This window comes from Aythya marila, assembly GCF_965140915.1.
Source record: "Aythya marila genome assembly, chromosome: 1".
In the NCBI taxonomy this organism is placed as follows: Eukaryota; Metazoa; Chordata; class Aves; order Anseriformes; family Anatidae; genus Aythya; species Aythya marila.
Genome location: NC_139042.1, coordinates 162484987 through 162505308, shown reverse-complemented (window position 1 = coordinate 162505308; position 20322 = coordinate 162484987). Strand labels below are relative to the sequence as shown.

Here is a 20322-nt window from a genome sequence, read left to right as displayed (position 1 = left end):
AGCCAGGATATCATACTCTCTTGTATGTAAAAAGGACAAATAAAGATAATAAATTTTATATCTCACTGAAAAGAAAACACAGTCTCTCTTCCTGGAGTGACCTATATTTTCAATTAATGTTCATAGAGCTTTTGTATACATCATCACATGTGTTGGATGTGATCCATGCTGGACTGGGACAACACAGTAAACCCTATATGAATTGACTCAATATACACAGAAAAGCAAGGAGAAGGGTCACAAAAAAGATCTACTCTGTTCCACTACGTTAGCATTCATTCTTAGACCTCTATTTTCCATACTTTCACTAATTCAGTGATCTATTCCTTGCTTTGAGATCCCCTTGTTTACTGCAACTGGTTATACGGAGCACAAAAAATGGAAGAACTTGCATAGCACAATGGTGTGGTACAGACAAAAAATTTGAGTGTGAATTCATTGGGCTCTCTAGTGATAACTCTGAAAAGTTATCACCATTTTCTACTGTCAGAAACATATACCTGTTCAGTTCTTTTTTAGCTACATGTTCCTATTATTGTTCCTCAAGTTATCTCAACAGTCATGAATTCATTTCAGATTTACTTTTTCATTTCATACAGTTCAGTAAATATTTCACTCCCTACACCCAACATTTCCTAGGTATTTTGCTGTATTATGCTTCTCAGAGAGTCACAGCTGTGTTACTGAGAAATGTGGTTACAAAACAGCTGTGTGAATAGCTGTTTTCCAGAGGTTTTCCTCCCTGACACTGATTTCACTAAAAAATAAAAAATAAAAAAAATAAAAGGACTAATGTGTTTGAATGTCAATATATAGGCAGCCGGAAGCCAAGAGAATGAACCCAGCACCACACAAAATTCATGGAATGTTAAAGTTTCTTTCTTTCAGTCCAGCAATTACAATCTATTGCCTCCATATAAGTTGTCTGGACAAAGAGACAGACAATTCTCTCATTTTATCTGTAAACAAAATTTTCCCAGTGGAAGCAATATATTTCATATGAACAACAATTAGGAAACAGACCTGTTGTTAAAATATTCCAGAACTGAAATTCATGTCAGTAGTCTCACCAAAAAAGAAAAGTAGAAATCATGAGAAATAATCTAAGCATTAACAAATCACACTACTTAGTTTAAATCTAAATGTTCTTCAGCACCATTTTTACTCTACAAAAAGGGAGAGAGAGTGTACAATGAATGAACTTATTTCTTTCAGGATTATAATTCAATTTGGAAACTAAAATGGTCATAAAATATACATGTTAAGTTTTAATTTTAGGTCAGAGTCATACATTTAAAAAGATCGGTATCCTAGCTTGAGTCATGTAGCACAGCCTCATTTTGATCATTCTGAATTTAGGAAATGTACAATTACTGATGTTGGCAAGAAGTCACACCAAGGCCAAATGAGCTTAATAAGAAATAAAACTGAATGTCTGTAGCATAATAGAAACTGAAATGAATAATCAAATAGGCAGAACATTCATGCAGCCTAGGCAGCAAACTCCAAGTAAATGGGCTTGAAAGCTACAAGAAAAGTCTATAGTAAGCACTTAAATCATTAAGTTGAAAAAGTTCTCTGTACAGAATGCTGCAATAAGTTTCATAATACTTAAAATATAAAATGATTTCATAACTTTCACTGCTGAGCTTAGCACAGTAGTAAATGGCAAGATCTGCAAAAATCACAAAGTAACAAAAGAGTGATTCAAAACTGTTGGACAGACAAAACTGTTTATCAATTAGGAAAATTCATTCCATGTTCACTTTCTGTCCAAACTTCAGACATTTTCAGTGTCTCTCCTGGTGGAAGTAGAGCAGAATTCTAAGATGTGAAGCTGAACAACCACAGAAATGCTCCCATGTTCTTAGGTCTTAGGATATAACTCTTACAGACTTTGGTACCTTTACAGGAAGCAAAAGTAATAAGGGAATAATGGCTGCCATTTAAAGCATCTAGCAACTACTGCAGCATCAAGGATGCTAACTTCCGGGTTATTTCAAGTAACTGTTATTTCAAGTTCCTGTGCCTAACTGGGTTATTTCAAGTATGGTAACTGATGTAAATAGTGACATGTATTTATACAGTTATATCTACCAGTAACTGTGTTCATTCATTAAAACCAAAAAACAAACAAATAAACAAACAGCAAAAAAAAAAAAAAAAAAAGCAAGGAAAAGAAGAAAGGAAACATTGTCATTATATTGGAGAGAAACAGCTTCCCTTCCTTCATTCCTTCCCCCAGTGTTCTGAGAAGGAGTGTGCCTTTCAAGCACACAGGCAGAATATCTATACATACACCAAGTATTCAGTGACAGAAGGGGAGAAAATGTACAGCACTTACATAGTTGACCAAAGCCTGTAACCTGAAAATTCCTGTACCTTTTGCATCAGTGACAGCACAACAATGCATATCAATATCAGTGTAAGCACTTGGTCAAGCACTAGTAAAGCTAAGTATTCAGAATATCTATTCTACATGAAAGTGAGACTTAGGTCCTGTTTAAACACACACAAGAAAGTTTAAGAAAGAACATAGGCAGAAAAGTTTCTTTGAGCCCTGTTCCTGCTACCTATCTTGTCAATACCCTTTTAGACAGATTACATTCATTTTATACTCCTGTCCAGAAAAGATTCACTTTTTTAGGTCATTGTGCTAGAAATAGCATTGACATAAAAGATTCATATGTACTGTTCAATTATTTTGATGTTTAGGATTATGAAAGTAGGAGAGATTTTAGTCTGTTTTCAAGCTACAAAAATACCACCTAAGTTCCTGTGCCTAAGCTGACAGGAAAAGGAATGCAGGGGTCTTTGGAAAAAATACCAAGAGCCTCAGCAAGGAGTGGAGCAGGAAGATGGCTAAAAGGAAAATGACGTGAAGAAGTGCAGATTGTACTCCATAGAATTTAGGCCATGCAACCCAGCACTTGTTTTCTCTACTGCACAACTCAGTGGATGAAATTCTATGGCCTACTTGTGCATCAGGTTGAAAAAGATGACTGTAATGGCCTGTTTTGGCCTTCAGTCCATGTGTCTGATTTTCCTTTAAGCTATGCTTTCCTGCTGCTCTGGCAATAACTAGTCTATTTTTAGGCATGTTTAAAAGCACTTTTCCACTACTCCAGCAGAACAAAGGAGTTTCAGAGTAAATACAAACCATATACCGCCCAGCTTTAAATGTTGATTTATTTATTATTATTATTTTTCCCCAGGGAAACTCTCTTACCTCTTTTTCCATTTGAAGTCCTTCTGCCCTGATATTTCTCTCAAATACTTCCCTCTTTTCTGTCTGTGGATTGGATTTTCGATATACCAGGATGTAGTCAATTCGACATTTCCCATCTCTAAAATATAGTCCATTGGCTTTGTTTTTATCAGGTACTTCCTGTAAGAGAAAGTTAAACATTTCAGTAATGTTAATTATCCTTGGTAATTGCTGTATCACTATTTGCATCAACAATTTTCAGTAATACTTTAAAGGAAAGATAAGGAATCAGAACAAGTTGTTCAAAGTCGTTCGGTGTTTTACATACAGTTGTCTGAAGTTGTCTGAAAGGACTACAGACTTCCCCAGTTCAAAACCAGGAGGTCTTCTTAGGTAGATATTTGTTGAGATAGGGATAGGAAAGAACAGAGAATGCAAGTCAACCTTCCTCCCGTCACCTTCCAGAAAATGAGGAATTACTTCTGACAGAGAAGTTCTCTTCAAAGCAGAAAATAACATAATTGAAATTTAAATTTGAAAGAACTTAGTATGGTAGAATATGCAAGAGAAAAATAAACAATGGCTCAAACATTCACTGTGCTGATAAACACTAAAACCTGGTGCAGAGATACTCGTTGCTTTGTGATAACAGTAGTTCCCCTGCCTCACAGGACACAGAAAAGGAGATGGAAGTCTTGTACCTACTTCACCATACTTTATCAAACTAACTACAGAATTTTATTGGCTTATGAAAAAGCTGAGAAAACCCACTGAATTTATTTGAAAATAATTCCTAGTGTTTGGTCTAGCAGTACATAAAATAAATATATATTTTTTGCTATTTCCAGCAAAGAATGTGTCTGTTCAAAAGTTTGCTCTGAGAGAAAGAAGCAAGATGATGTCACTGTTAAGAAGAGGTCAGGCGGGTCCCTCTCCTGAGATCTGAGAGGCAAACTGCTGGTCTTTTTTAGAAATTCATGAAATGAAATTTCATGAATACAAACATGAATTTCCTCACAATTTAACACTACTTCCACATAATCTAAATCTTGCCCAGTGTTTAAGCTTTTGCTTTCAAACAAGTTGAAACTATGTGTCAGTTTGTGAATTTGGACTTTTTCATTTAAGAAATTTACACAATGAATGGAATCCATGGCACTTTATATACACAGAAACAACAAGCTCTCCCTCAGAGGAAGATAATGGGCAGGGACTCCAGGGATCTTAAGATGAGTTGAACTCCAAGCTGAAGGGAGGATTAGGCTAATTCCTCTTTCTTTTCCTACAATTTGCTAAATCATTCCTGCCATAAAAAGCCATGCCCAAAAATACAGGATCTTATCTCTGAAAAAAATAATATTTCACCTTTCACTTGTAGGAAAAGTAGGAAATTTGCAAAATACTTTCTCTTAGGAGAATTGCTTTCTGATTTAAATCACAAAACTCGAACATATTTGCCATAATAATAATAGGTCAAGTGTTCTTACTGGAAAAAAAAAAAAAAAAAAAAAAAAAAAAAAGAATATTCCCATTCAAGGAATTCAGTGTAAACTGCTTTCCTGATTCTCAGTGTGCATTTACTTAAAAAAAAAAAAAAAAAAGAAAAAAAAAAGAAAAAGAAAGCATCCTAAATATCCCATCCCTTTGGTATACCCTGTTTACTGAAGACAGAAAGGCAAATTTTTCTAAGATTCTTTTATTACAGTGCCTGACTCCTGACACAGCTTAATACAGACTTGATATAGTGGGAGCAGTTCTCTGGGCTTAAAATGAAGGCAAGAAAAAAGATTTAAGCCTGAAGGAAATAACAGTAACAAACCATTTATATCTATACTGCATATCATGCTGACAAATGTTATTATCAGGATATCAGAAGTATTTTTCACAGAGCATTAAATATGAAAACAGCTCAGGAACACTCTCTATGTTGACGAGACATGAAAAACCCAAAAGGGTATTTAAATAAAAGGGTGTGGCAGATTTAGAGTTGGGGGGCAGCTTGGTGGTCCTGCTCTGATTTCTAAGCCTTCTGCTGAGCCATGCTTCCTGTTCTGTAAGTCCCACAGACACTACATGTATTTTATCAAGTAAAGCAGTGCCATAGGAATGGGCTCATAGAGTAGATTAAAATAATCTGGGTGGAGGGCCTGCTGCCCACACTATATAGGCTTGAGGGCTTACTTTGGGTAAATTCTAATTTAGTTCATGAGACTCATTGGCCATTATCAGGTGGAGTACATCTCACCCTTGTGTGTACTTGGAAGTCCTTTTTTGTTTTAAAAATATAGTATGACAAATCCAGAGTGATTTGACTCTTATTTGACCGGTATGGACTCCGAGAAGAAACCCTTGCTGCTGCCTTCTTATAGCTGTTCTAGCCTGTAAAGAGGATTTATAGACTGAACTTGTACTTATAAATACTCTGAGGATGCAGAGATCTTATATAATATGGAGACACTTAAGCTGGTTTTGCAGCATTAGGAAATAGCAGTTGCAGGGTTTTTGCAGTGTCCGTAGTATTCCTGGCTTCCACTATTCTAGACAGAGACTTTTCTGTCATCTTGGAATTCACCCCTTCCAGATATCATTTCTTCTTTACCTCTGTAATGACTTCAAAATTCACTTTTCCTGCACTGATTAAAAAAATAAATAAATAAAATTTAGAGCTGGGTTTGACTGCAGCTTCTGTAGTCCTACTTTTTTACTTTATGTATGTCAAATCTCCATTCCTTCACCTGAAGTATGCCAAAAGATAGTGGCAGAACAGGGAAGACTTCACTTTAGCAATAAGTTTAGTATTTCTGTCTATCTTTGTAGGTCTGATTGCAGTACGCATATCCAAAGTTGTGTGATTTGAAATTCTTTTTCAAGGAACACACTAGTTCTCATATCCTCAGACCCTCAACTGGCAGCTGTTAATATTCATAGGCATATGACTCATACACACATACATGTTTGTAAGTCTTTAGACTAAAGGTTTACTCCAAATATTTCAGTACCCCAAATCAGAAAATTTGTAATCCTGACAGCTATAGAGATTTTAAATGAAACTTTTTAAACAAAAGTACAGTTAAGAAAATAAGGAAATTCAAAGTTTTATCTGTAGGTCTTCTAAAAGATAAATCAGAATGGACTCTGGTGTTTGCTAATTTAATGACAGATTATATTTTTTCTTCATTGCTAGTTACTATGGTACTTAGTTATTATCAATATGAGTGTTCAATTAAGATTAGATCCTTGAATTTTAAAGAGATCATCTTTTCCCGTTGTTTGTGGCTACTTGAAATTACAGTGCCCTGCATGCAACTTCACAGTGGGTAGAGGTGGTTAATACTTGTGGTAACTTTTGTGGAAACAGAAGAAGCCAGGACTACTCAGTTTTTACAGTACAGTTCTAATCAAAATATAAGTGTACTTTCCCCATGTGTTCTTTTTTGTAATGTCATTTTACCCATTTAGATTATAATTTGTGGTTACTGCAACTGTATTTTTTCATATATCTCCACTGGTCAGTATATTCTTCTTGACATCATAATATATTAAATTACATAGAGCTTTTTAAATAATGAAATTATCTAGGCTGCAAAATCAAGTGCCTAAAAGTTAAAAGTTAAAAAATAACAGATTTCTAGTTTTCTGTGAAAGTTTAAATAGAGTTTTTCTACAGCCATCCTGATCACTGAAGACAGGAATTTGATGGAAAAATGATATAGTTGGCAAATATTCTGGAAAATATAAACAAGAAAACTGAGCTGAAGCTGGGTATCAGAAGTGCCATAAAGAACATCAGAATTTTTATTTGCAATATGAATAGCATTTTTTTGGCCATATCCTCTAGTGCAATTTCAATTTTATAAAAAAGAATGTTAAAACTAACATTATTTTGCACAACGTTAATAACACTACACCCAAATATCATCAGAAGTTTGAGTTTAAAGTGAAGACTGTAGGGGTGACTTCTACAGCTTAAATATCAAAACTACTTCAATTAGCTGAAATCTCAAGAATGGGCTATATACACTAATTTAACTTGAAGACAGATTTTATACCAGTTCCATTATTCTCCATTCCTTATATACAGAAGGATAATTTAATACTCCATAGAACAAAAAGCTGAATTCATTCATACCTGGAGTACAGCTCCTAAACCATTTTTACCTTTACTTTTTACCTTCTTTCTGCTGCATTTTGACAATATGTCCTAGGATTTAGATTTTAAAATGTATAACTAATACCTAATTTTTTTTTGATCAATGCAAACATAGTAACATCTAATTTTTAATTCAGCTGTGTCCAAATGAAATGTAAAACTAAGAAATGACATATTTTTGGCCAAAGGGCAAGCCAAATCCTTATCTGGCTTTGTATCTGTGAAGGAACTGTTGATAAAGCTCCATCCATAAACTTTTCATGGGATCTTCTGGTCAAGCATTAACAATGGAAGCAAACAATATTTTATCTTGTCAGCTAAACAAACTGAAAAGAAACCTTCGTATATTTTTTCTCCAAAGTTTTTGTAATATAAATTCATTTTAATGGATTGAAACAGCAACAGCTAAACAGTATCATTTCATTCTGCAGTTAATCAGGGGCCTACATGGACATTGAAATGTTTTTCATAGGCTACAGCATCCCTTAGCTCCAACTAAGATTCTAAATTTTCTGGTATTTTTTTTTCTCTCTCCCCCCCCCACCTTTATTTTTCTCTTATACATATACATTACCTACATTGCTCTTTTCTATGTCTTTTCTATGGTTATGGGTACACAAAAAAATAAATCTGTTCAACTAGGAAATTCCTCAGACATTTTCACCTTCCCTTTAAAAAATAACAAAGATTCATGAAACAGTTGAAAACAGTTTTGCAGCATTGCTAAATTAACAGCAGCATATATTGCTCTCTGTCATCGTTTGTCCTCTTGATCATCTTCTGTTTAGTTTTCCTCCTCAACATGCAAAGACCACGTGCCTTCTACCCAGTCCTTTAGTTAGACACCATGTGGTACATGATCACAAAACACTACACAGGAATATTATGTCAGGTTACCCTATTATAATGCAAGCAGGTGGAGAGGGCCCTTTGCAAGTTGCATGGGAAGCAGTGGAAGAGCAGTGAGAGAAGGGGAAGATGAAATTGTGAGCAAGGTCAAACATATCTCTGGATGGCCTGAATTTAGTTGCTTTAATTATCTGTCTAAACATTCCAGGAGCACAGCTCTATGAATGCTGAAATTCTAGCACACGGAAAATCTCTGACTCTCTCCTCAGCAGTGTTTTACAAAATAGCTTGCACCACAAAAGACTTTAGATCCTAAGAAAGACACTGTCTGTAATTATATCTTCTAAATCCTATCTAAACCAGTAAACAAGAGAGGGGCAGGGCCGGGGCTACAACAACATCTTATGGTCATCCATGCTTCTTAATTGTTAGTATGTTTCCTGCTAGTTCTGGTCTGCGCCAGTCAGTGCTCTGCCAAAAAATCCTCAGGCACAGCTTGGAGGTAACAACAGACCACTCCAAGTAAGTACTCTAGATACAGCCACACTCCTGAGGCAGGGGAAGGGAGGCCTCAGGGCCAGAGGTGAGTCCCTGGACTCTTCACTCCCTGAGGAGACAGACCTAGCATTTATGAGCTGTAGGGCAGTCAAAGTAAAGTTAAAGGGTATCATGTTCTTTCTGTATGCAGGACACAAAAAAGAATTTCAGCCCAATTCTTCATATTTTAGCCTATAATGTTTTGCCTCCATTAAGACTTTATTTAAAAGGGACTATGCAATGAACATACCTCCCCAGTATGTTCTCTGCATCAGCATTATGCACCATCAAGTTTCTTCTGTTCTTTATTGGATGGGAATATGTCACGTATTTGATACCAAGTACCTCTCACAAGAGATTTATGACAATTTCTCTTTCTTCCTTTCCCCTAAGGGATTAATATAGGCATTTTTTTCCCAATATTTTCAGAAGCAGTGAAACATTAGACTTGGCTGGTTCAGAAAACAAGTAGACAACAAAGGCCTGTATAGACTTTTCAGTGGGTATGCATGAAGTTAGTAAAATCTATTCTGAGTTTGAGATATTTGATGTCTCAAATTAAGATTGTAATCTTAAAATTATAAATGAAGATAATAATCTTTGAATGGAAAAACAATCCCCATAGCAAAGGTCATATAAAAGATGTCTCGAAGAGAATGAGATTTTAAATGAAACTACATTTATTCCCTTTTTATAATGACCATCATATTAATAATTTTCTATGTTCTTACCTCTCCCACTACTTCCAACCTGCTGGCATCATCAGAAGTACTGGTCAAGTTACCATGGTGAAGCAGGGAATCATCATCTTTGGAAGGGCTGTTCACACCTTCTAACTCATCAAAAAAAATGTTGACATCCTTAGCTACTAAAAACAAAAATAAAAACATATGTTCAAATCACATTTGAGCCAAATGAAGACACTGAGTGTAACATAACAATCCCACTTTTTAGTTCTGCTATAAGTATCTACTATGTTAAGCTTAAAATCTCCTGATGCACATTAATGAAGATATAGGATACCATAGTATCTCTCTGATGTCAAATAAGTAATCATCTGTCACAGTAAAACATACATTAGCTATCTGCTTGGCTTCTCTCTTGGGATAAGTAGCTAAACGATTGCTTTCTGGATTATTATGGCCTCTAAAAATTTATTTCTATAAGGAAGGTATTTTTAACATACTACAAAAAGTATCCAGTTAGAAGTTGTGCAGATCCACGGCAGAAGACTTCACATAAGTACTGCGATTTGAAAGACGCTGAATAAATGAGCCTGAGCAGATGATTGCCTTTGTACATTTTGGTATGTTTTGGTACATGTAATGCTAGCATATTCAGATCTACCTACTGCACAACCCTAAGATATGCATGAAACAATAGCTTAAGTCTCTAGGAAGCTATTTTAATTAAAACCAAACAGAAAAAAATAAAAAAAATAAAAAAAGGAAGGCTAGGAATGTGTTAGATGCTGACACTATACTCAAGATCAGAGGAGATTTAGCTTTAGGGTGACATTCCCTGCTCTGCTGAGTAAGGAGGTGATGTGAAGCTGTGGGCAGAGTGGCTGTACACATCTGCAGTTCCACATAAGTGTCATGGCTTCAAAGACTGAGTAGCTATCAGATGGGATACATGGGGCAGGCAGGCTGCAGCCAGAATGGCCCACTGCTGCACCCTGGAGGCTGCAGATCTGGGGTGAAAGAATGGTGAAAAGATGCATGTGGGGAGAAGAAAGATGTCTTTGCTGAGGACCAAGCCTTAGCTGTGCAGACTTCACCTCTCCAGCCTCATGATTCATAGGCAAAACTCAGAATTATGACAGTATAGTCATAACAGTTGGAGGGAACCTGCAAGGTCAGCTGCTGAGCCTCTTTCCCTAACTAAGGGAAATTTGATAATTTGATATTATCAAATAATCATCATTCCTGGCAGAAATTTTTCTAGCCCACTATTCCTCATTGTTTTACAAACCTGACTGACTTTTGGACTCTTTATGTTGTGCAATATCCTCCTGGTCCTTTTGCTTTTCTGCAGCTCCCCTAAGTAGGTGACAGGCAGTTGTAATTCCTGTTGATATGAATTTATATTAACAGGGAACAGCCAAAAATCTCCTAATTGCTGATGGCAATTTAGCTCCATTTCTATCTACTGGCTGCAGGTGTAAATTCCCATTCCTTCACTATGGAGAGACTGAAGAGCCGCCAGAAATTAAAGGCCATTAACTGTTACCCAGACATCATGAACACTTTGTGACCTCCTTTTCACCCTTCCCTTCTTCATGGGGTTACAGCTTATTTTAAGAAATCTTTTTAAAAAAATCTCCAGTGCTACAGACTCCACAGTGTCTTCAGGTATCCTGCTCTTCACTATCACAAGCCAGAGAAAGTTTTCTTCATAATATTTGTCCTGGATATGAACATATGCTGCAATTTATATATATTATTCTTTTCCTGTCAATCACAAACATTGATCCCTTTTTGCATGAGCCTTGTACAGTATCTAGAGTCTGGTAGATAAAAAAGAAGACCCTATTTAAAAATTCAAGAACTCTTCTTCATTTTTATGCACATAATGAAGACAGTGTCAAGAACATACCTTTCATTTTAGATTGCCGTACACTAGCTTGTGAGTCCACTAATATTTTCAGCAGCAACAGAAAAGTTAATTCATAATTATAATTCATATCCAAATTAATCCACCCTATATACTAGGCTAATGAACCAACCTGAGCAGTGTAATTTGGACGTTAGAATTTTTAATACTTATAACAGCATTTTTTTTTCTATCTAGGCATCATAACAATAAGAAATTCTGTGCCAGGTTATCCGTTTTTAGGATAACATACTACTCAAGTTTAACAGTTTTGGATTTGAACATTCCACCCTGTAAACTAATAATCTGAATGTAGATCACGACCAGCTTTTGCATACATGTTAATATGAGGAGAATTCATCTCAATGCTCAACATAGAGAACTACTGGAATAGAAGAAATTTTGAATTAATTTGAAACTTCAGTGAACTGAAACCCAGAAGAGCGCCTCCAAAAAAAAGAGATACATTAATCTGTATGTGATCAACACCTCAGCATAGTCTGAAAAGAATTGTGAGAAAAAGAATGCAAAAAATAATTAAGCAGTGAAACAGTGAAACTCTGAAGATTATGAGAGACTTATATCTGTTGCAGACACAGGCAATGAAAGATGTAGAAATGAAAGAAGTTTTGCCTGTATGCTGTCCTCAAGGGAATTTGAACTATCTGCTCGTCCTGCTGTGAAGACTGCCCTGGTATAACTGATGAGACATTTGAGATACTAAAATTGCTGCTTCCTGAAGTGCCAGTAATGCTTTGGCTTGCAAAACAGATGTTTTTAAGTGGGTGTTTGAGATACACAAGCTGGTGTGTAAGAGAGTGAATATGTTTGGGGGTTTCAAGCAAAGAATTACTGGATTAATATGAGGTCTTGTGAGGAACACAAAATCTTATTTCAAGGTCATTTTAAAATCCAGCCCATATCAGCAGAGAGTAGAAGTTGTGGAAGCAGTGAATCTCAGCTGGCTAGTGAAATTATCTACCAGGACCTATCCAGACTGCCTTGCCTGTAGTAGAAAGCTGCTAGTATCAAAAGTATACAGATAATTGGCATGCAGGTTGGTAGCTTCAGTAAACAGAATAAGTAGTGAAGAGTGATAGTGGGATGGTTGGCCCAGATGATCTTGGAGATCTTTTCCAACCTTAATGATTCTATGATTCTATGATAAGAGATGTGCTGAACTATCTTATCAGCTCTATATGTGTCTATGACTATCTTCCAGTCATGGTAAAGTTATGCTGCTGGTGAGAATGTGGAGATCTGTACAATGCACTTCCCTTGATGCTTCTCCAAGATAAACTCCCGGTATTTCAGGCATGGACCTTAAACATGGGGCTGAAACATTTGCTGAGAACATCTTTCTACCCCAAATCTCATCAGTTAAATATATTGTTTAATAAAATATTGTTCCACAAAACCAAATAAATAATTAAAAAAGCAAATCCTAGTTGCTTCACTTTAATAATGGTGATGGTACTTCCACCCCAACTCTTCTGCTGGCTGTACCTTTCTCAGCTACTCCTCTACAATGAACATGAACAGTCTAACACTGCTGCTAAAGTCACAATCACAGCTACACTTTTTCTGTTCCCCTCAGACCACTATATAAATACATAGATATCCCCAAATGATCTTAACAGACTGATACATAATAATTTTATTATATATGTGCTTTTGGCCTATCATTTGGGAGACAGACTAGTGCTAGTATCTAGTCATGTCTTTTCAGGCAGTGAAATTTAACAGCAATGTAGAGCAGCGTGTACATTACTACAGGAGAAATCAAGAACCCCACATATAGCTTAAGATTAGCTTCATTATGTAGGTTCATTTCTCCCTCTCATTTTGTGAAAAACAAAACAAAACAAAATAAAACAAAACAAAGTGACTTTATAATTCAGAATCCTTGAAGAGTTTAAAAAAAAATAGTTTATATAAATATTTTTACACCAAATGTAGCAGAATCACATATTGTGAAAACTGAACCCTAGGAAATGATGAGAAAGAGTCTTTGTGAAATCTCTGTGGTTCTAAAAACCTCTTTGGACCAAGAGGCTGCTTTTGGTAGTGCTCAAAAGCAAGGTAAGATAATACTGTTACCTTCTGAAGATGGACACTCAAAACCCAAGGTGCCTAAAAATAAGAACATTCTTTCAAAAATAGGACCTGACTAATACTTGACAAGATGGAAGTATGTTTCTGTCAATTAACATCTCTTCTGTTACCAAGTGTCACACCATACCACAGGGTATACTTTAACTTTGGATAATTCAAGCTGTAGATCAACATTGCAGAAGCTGTCCTTTGAGACTTTTAGGTCTATCAGTAACATTGAAGAATGAATTTCTTTAAAACTTCATATTTGCAATATTTATAAGTAGATGACATTCCTATGTGTAGATGGTGGTGAAAATCTTTGAGTTTAAAACCACTAGTACTGGAGAATACTCCTTAATAAAAATCCGGAGTAAAAAATAGCTGGTTTTCAGAGACTTGAGAAGCAGAAAAGTTTGAAAAAACAAGACTCCTTCTGCATCTTGTTGTACTACATGTTATGTTTTTACTTCATTATGATGGATTTTTTGTATACAAACATTTTCCTTCACTCAGTAAGCCTTCCAGGTACAAGACACCAATGTTTTTGCAAGGTGGACATCCTAGAGTGACCACAGCCCAGACCTTTTTCTCATGTTAAGTATTAAATTCAGTTATTACATAGTGATAAATTACCCTGTCTCAGGAAATTCATTGATTTCTGACTTCCAGACTAGGAGAGGAAAAATGACATAACAAAATTATTATTTTTTTTTTTCTGTTAAACACTGTGGGAGTCAGTGTAAACTGGATGCTGAGAAATACTCTTAAAAGCCAGAAATTTCTTAATTTTGACGTTACTGCAATGGCAATGGAAAGAAGTTTCACACATTGAAGCAAATTATGGGGATTCTTGAAAAGAGCTTTGAAATCAGAGTTGTCTTTTCACTAACACAATCGTTTACCACTTTTCCATAAGAAAAGTGGTTTTCCCTTCAAAACCAAATCATCCTATGATTCTTTGATTCTATGACTCCATGATTCTATGAAGTCTATATTTTCAGGATAATAACTAGAAAACAGCCATGAAAGCCTTTGCCAGCTTCTGTTAGGGTGCTGAGGGCACCCCTAGCCATGACTGTCCTTGGCCAGACTCCCAGGAATCTCCCCACCCTGCCCCAGGTCCAGGACCCCATGTCACCCCTGGGCCCGTCAACCTGTGCACCACTGAGGCCACAGCAGGGCTGGGCTCCAGCTCCCCACAGTCCTGCCCAAGCAGGCTTTGGCTCCTTCTCAGCCAAGGCAAGGCCAGATGCATCACCTGGTTTGGCAGTTTTACACCCAGTGCAATCCTGTATTTTACAGTGCATGTTCATAACCATTTTCAGATTATGGTTTCCAGACTCTGATAGGCTGATGATAATTTCTGAGTATACTGTGGTCAAGAAGAAACTTATAAAGACTTAGCAGAAATCTTTGGAAAAATGTGTGTAAGACTTTAACATGGACTATGGTAGTCAAGTGTAAACTTTAGCTTGGAAGCAGTAGAAATAACTATTAATTCTTTTATAATATTATATTAACATAAAAGTAAATAATACGATGGTAAATTTTTATCTTCATTTGCAGTCCAAGAGAGATTCAGGATAGAAATTAAAAAAATAGCTTTTGACCAAACTGTTTTAGGTAATTAAAAAAAAATAATAATAAAAAAATCTCTGCTATTGAATGATCACACTTGTCAGTATACCAAACAGAAAGATATACCAGCTGGCTACATTTACAGAAAACAGATCCTGAAAAGTGAAATGCTCAGAAAACTCATGCTAGGAAGAAAAAAAATGTGATCTTTAAAAGCATCACTAGCCCTTTTAAATTTTCATTTAGTACTAACAACCACTGGGAATAAAAGTAACAATGACTATTTGGAGCAACTACTCTGGAAAGAATATTTAGGCCTGTTTTATCCTAATTATTTGCTATTCACAACAGACTGCAGGTGACAAGATACTCCCTTCGACATGTAACAAGCCATTGCAAACCAGGTTGTACAGCCATAGCGATGCTTTCATCTTTTCACAACAGAATGTATCTGAAGGTTACAGAGGTTAACTTCCCAACAGCAAATGGATAATGAAAAACACCGTATCAAGCCTGTAAAAGTTTCATCCTTTTCAAATGACTCTAAAATAATATTTAAATCAAAATGTTAATTCTTTTTTTTTTTTTTTTTTTTTTTTTTTTTAAGAATATTAAGACTCTTTGTCTAATGCCATTTAGGTTTGAAATTATATTCAAATTGCTAAAACAACTTAGATCCTATTTCTATTCAGTTTATATCCAATAATCACTTTCAAATATTTGCTTTACATAAGGTAGGTTTCACCTACATGCACACACATATCCATGGTGAAGAAATTTGCGCTTAAGCTATGGGACTGATTTAAAGTAGCTTATCTCCTTAAATTCCATCTTCAGACAACAGAGAGAAATAGCCACTTTCAAGTTTCAGGTCATGTAATCTATATTAGCTACTTTAAAATGAGACAAGCTGGATATAGACACCTTTTTTACTGTCTATTGAATGTAAAAGGATCTTAGGCAATGAATTCAGATGTCTATATCTTCATTGCAAACCCCTGAGATTGAGTTAGATTAATCTCCTTTTTATAACCACAGAAAAATGGCATACTTTTAAAAGGAACTAGGAGTTTTTTCTAGAAGTTAAACATTTGAGGTTTTAAATAAATCTGTTCCCTGTTGAATAGAAATTTCAGGTTATTCAGCACAGGGATGTATGAGTATGCTATTGAGAGAGTATGCTATTGAAGTATGGCATAGCACCAAGGGAAGATGAGATCTGGCAATTTAAATAAGAATCTGTTTTTGAAAAGCATTGTTAATAAATCTAATCTTGGCATCTAATTGTTTTAATCAAATCATGCATTTTTATTCTACTCCACCACATGCTTGAAATGGAGAAGATAATAGCTTCTTGTATTCAGATGTAGTCTCTTCCCAAACAGAATCTGCTTATCTTTTTTCATCTATCTTGTCTATTCAGTCTCTGAAAGACTATAGCGTCTTTTCAGCCTCTTCAGTACACATCCACAACTTGCCCCAGGCCTGTATTTGGGCTGTGACATATTAATGGGGTGAGGAGAAGAAGGGAGAAAGCAAAATTTCATATTGATGTTTCCAGATGGGAAAAGCCTTGTAAGGTAGAAAAAACAGAGTTCATCCTAAATATACAACTTCAATAACCATGTGATTCATTTTCAAATGATTACCTGTGTTGTTAACTAACCTGAGAGTTTCCCTACCATACCCAAACTAATACCATCACCAAATGCCTTGATTCTAGCAGTACATGGGTACTGACTCTCATAAAAATCAAGAGGAGCACAAGGTTTTAAACATTCTTATATGCCTTTCAGCATTCAAGAATGTAAGTTGTTATTTCTTGCTTTAGAAAATTGTTACATAAAACTCCCAATTTAAAATAAAACTGGAAAAAAGGGAAAGTAGGAAGCTAGCTACCAATGTCATTATGCCATGCATTTTGTTTTTTCAACCTATTATGTAAAATTCTCACTGAAATTCCAGATTCATTTAGATTCTAGTTTTGCATCAGTCTTTGGGTGGGCTGTCTTCAGACTTTGTTAATAAGACTAGTATTTTTTTCTAGCATAAGTCTTGAGAGTATTATGCAGTTAAATTTGAGAAGGGTGGACTAATCACTTCTCAGACCACATCATACTACATGTGATAAGAGATAGTTCCACACACTGTCTAAGACATGCAGGCATTTGGTTGTCATGTTGAGCTTATCACTTTTGGTCCCAAAAGTTGCCAGATGCAAAAATGTGAATATATCCCAATACTCTGTAACAGATGAAACTTCAAATCTAGTCTTAGATCTCAGACCGAAGCATATATATGTCAATGTTAATTCACACAGCCATTCAAGAATGGATTAAAGTAACATGAATCAATATATCTCACTACTTCTGCATAGGAAATATATACTGCTGGATTCCTTAGCAACATAATAATCCAAATCTTACTATAACTTCTCTGATATTAAGATTTTTTTTACTGTCCTTATTACTGTCCTTTACTGCCTATTGAAATTTCTCACTAGTTTTAGTTACACATACTCACTTATCATTCAGTTTGTTACTTTGTATGTTCCTTCAGTTAAAATTTTATTGCATTGCAATTGATTCTTTGACTGTATACTTGATTTTACATCCAAGTGATAACTTACTTTCTTGTATTGCATTAAGAATTTCTGAAAAGTCCACATCTGTCTTCTGTACGTCTGGTTTTATCCATATTTGCGTTTCCAACTGGTTAACCTGCAAATCCTCTGTTCCTTCTGAAGAAATTGAAGAGATTGATGGGGTTTGTGACAGTGCAGTAGAAAATCCAGCCAAGGGGCTTTCAGGTGAGGGAACACACACATTGGATAATGCTACCTATTTTTTTTTTTTCCTATAGCAGAAACAATTTTTCTTCAAGCAGCTTTCAATATAACCAGGACTGATTTAAAGCTACATAGAATGAAACGACAATATTTCCTGCTATCAGCAATGATGCAGAGTCACCACTGGTGTGTTCCTCATACAGAAGAACATATGCCACCACACCATGAGCATCTCCTCACCATACCATCCAGAAAACGAACTCCAAAATACAAAAACAGACAAGAGGTGTTGTTACAAATGACATGGCACTACAGGAACAGCTGTGGTAAAATAAAAAACACACTAACACACAAAAAGACAAAATAAATCTCAAGACAGGAAGCAACCATTAAGATAAAAAGAGCATGGAAAACATGTTTCAGCCACAGGACACCATATGGTCTCACATGGCATGATAGTGTGCCATGGTCTAGGAAGCACTCCAGTACTGCAGTCCTGCAGAAGAAGGTCACAGTGACATGTAATGGTGTCAGTTTATATGCCATGATGTTGGCTTAAAAGCATAACAGAACATAAAAAACATAGGCTGGGGGTGACAACTTCAAGCCTATTTGCCCATGTAAATAGGCATGAGATTTGCACCTCTCTCAAGATTCAGGGTTCTTTGAACATGAACAAAGAAACTAGGAAGTTTTCAAAAAACACTCTTTCCATCTTTCCATGTAAAAAAATAAATAAATAAAAATAGCTGCATATCAATAGCAGACAGGAAAAGATACTGGGCTTATGGGCTTAAACTCCTTGCACCAGGGTGCTCTGATGCAGCTAGAGACAGAGAAAGACCTCCTGGGCATATGGCCAGTTTTTTGATTGACAGCAAAACTTGACATTTCACAAAGGCATCTGTTAGAATTGATGGTCTTGAGTAACTAGTACAAAGATTTAGCAGAGAGCTGCAGAGATCAGGGAGATACCCGAGAAAGGACTTCCAAACAAAAAGGCCATGGTACAGGAACAAAATGTCAGGTTGTTTAGGCCATCATTGTGCCTCCACTAGAGGCTATCACTCATGCTTTTGATGGAAGCATTTTCCTTTCTTACGCAGTTTGTCTATAACAAGCCAGTGTTCTTTTGACTTCCCTCCCAAACTACTGTAGCCACAGTAGGGTCAGAGACCTACTGTTGGTGGTCCCCAAGTGACCAATGCCTTGATGGGGGTTAGGAATTATATTTCTTGGCACCAAATTACTCAATGCTGTTTTAAAGACCCTAATTGACTTTCTGGAAATATGGACCTCAAAATGACTATATTGCATTTTCAGTCTTTTTTTTATTATTATTATTTTTATTATTCTTTTTTTAATTATTATTATTTGCTAATGCTAAAATATTATAAATTGCACTTTCTTTCATTCTTGCCCCAGCATATTCTTTTGTTCCATGGTAAAGACTCACTGTTAATATGAGACACAGCTCTCCTTATAGATTCCTGTAAAGTGATCTGTCATAGCAACAGCAGGAGTCAGCATTTAATGATGTAGAACAAAGAGAATTTCTTAAGTGAGACAGCTGATTATTCATACAATAGCAGCCTTGGGAAATCTGCAGATGGCCTCAGAGGTGGCAGTCTAGAATCTGCCCCAGAGAAGAATTCTGGGGACTAAGAAAAAATACTGCAGCTGCTGGAAAAGACATATAAGCAGAGGATAGAATTAAGTAATGGACAGCAATTCAGTCAAGCAGCTTTGTTAGTGATGTCATTCATTGTCCTGTTAAATACTTAACTATAATTTTAAAATGTGTAGAAGTGAATGTTTGAATCCTCAGTCCACCAGCCTGTCTTCATTCGAACCCGAGCTGGAGCAAAATAATGACAATGCTGGTGTATATAAAATACCTCCTCTTCCCCAAAAGCCTCCATTCCTGTTACACTCAAATCACTGCTCCCCAGAACAGACGAATGTAGCACGATCCCTGCAGCATCTCCAACAGATCTGAACTAATTTGGCGGGAGAGAGAGGAAATGACAGCCAACCAACAATGGAGGTCCCAAAGTGCTGACATCAGATGAAAACCACAAGCTATTAATAAAAATAAGCTGTTGGAAAATTCATATATTCCATTTCAAAACCACTTTTAATTAATGAAAAATACTGTCTAGAAAGGCATCAGAAAATGTCCAGTCTAAACCAGACTGTTGTTCAGCCAAACACAACCTATGAAGCCAATACAAGTTTTGCTACAGACAGATCTCTCCTGTATTTGACCCATTTGTAGTAAAGGGAGCTTCCATCAAACCAGTATAGACACGAATGACAGTCTTGTATATATATCTGATATACAAGAGTCTTAATATCTAGATTCACTGGGCAAGTATCAGATCAATAATATCAGCCAGTCTGTTTTCACTCAAAATTGTAGACAGCCTTCCACCACTCCTTTGTGATTTAATACATGGCTAATCAGAAACTTGCCTCCTCCAACACAAAAAGAAATGCATCTGCCAGCAACATAGTCTC

At 36.0% G+C, this 20322-nt stretch overlaps 1 protein-coding gene across 1 annotated transcript in view; it reads right to left on the bottom strand.

Annotated features, from left to right (window-relative positions):
• ANO4 (anoctamin 4) overlaps positions 1–20322 on the bottom strand; it is a gene marked incomplete at its 5' end in the record, with an annotated part of 126652 nt that overhangs the window by 92971 nt on the left and 13359 nt on the right. Inside the window, 3 exons of the mRNA XM_082767328.1 lie at positions 3230–3388; positions 9476–9612; positions 17644–17754. Coding sequence (XP_082623454.1) covers positions 3230–3388; positions 9476–9612; positions 17644–17754 — 407 coding nt within the window. The remainder of the gene's footprint in view (positions 1–3229; positions 3389–9475; positions 9613–17643; positions 17755–20322) is intronic.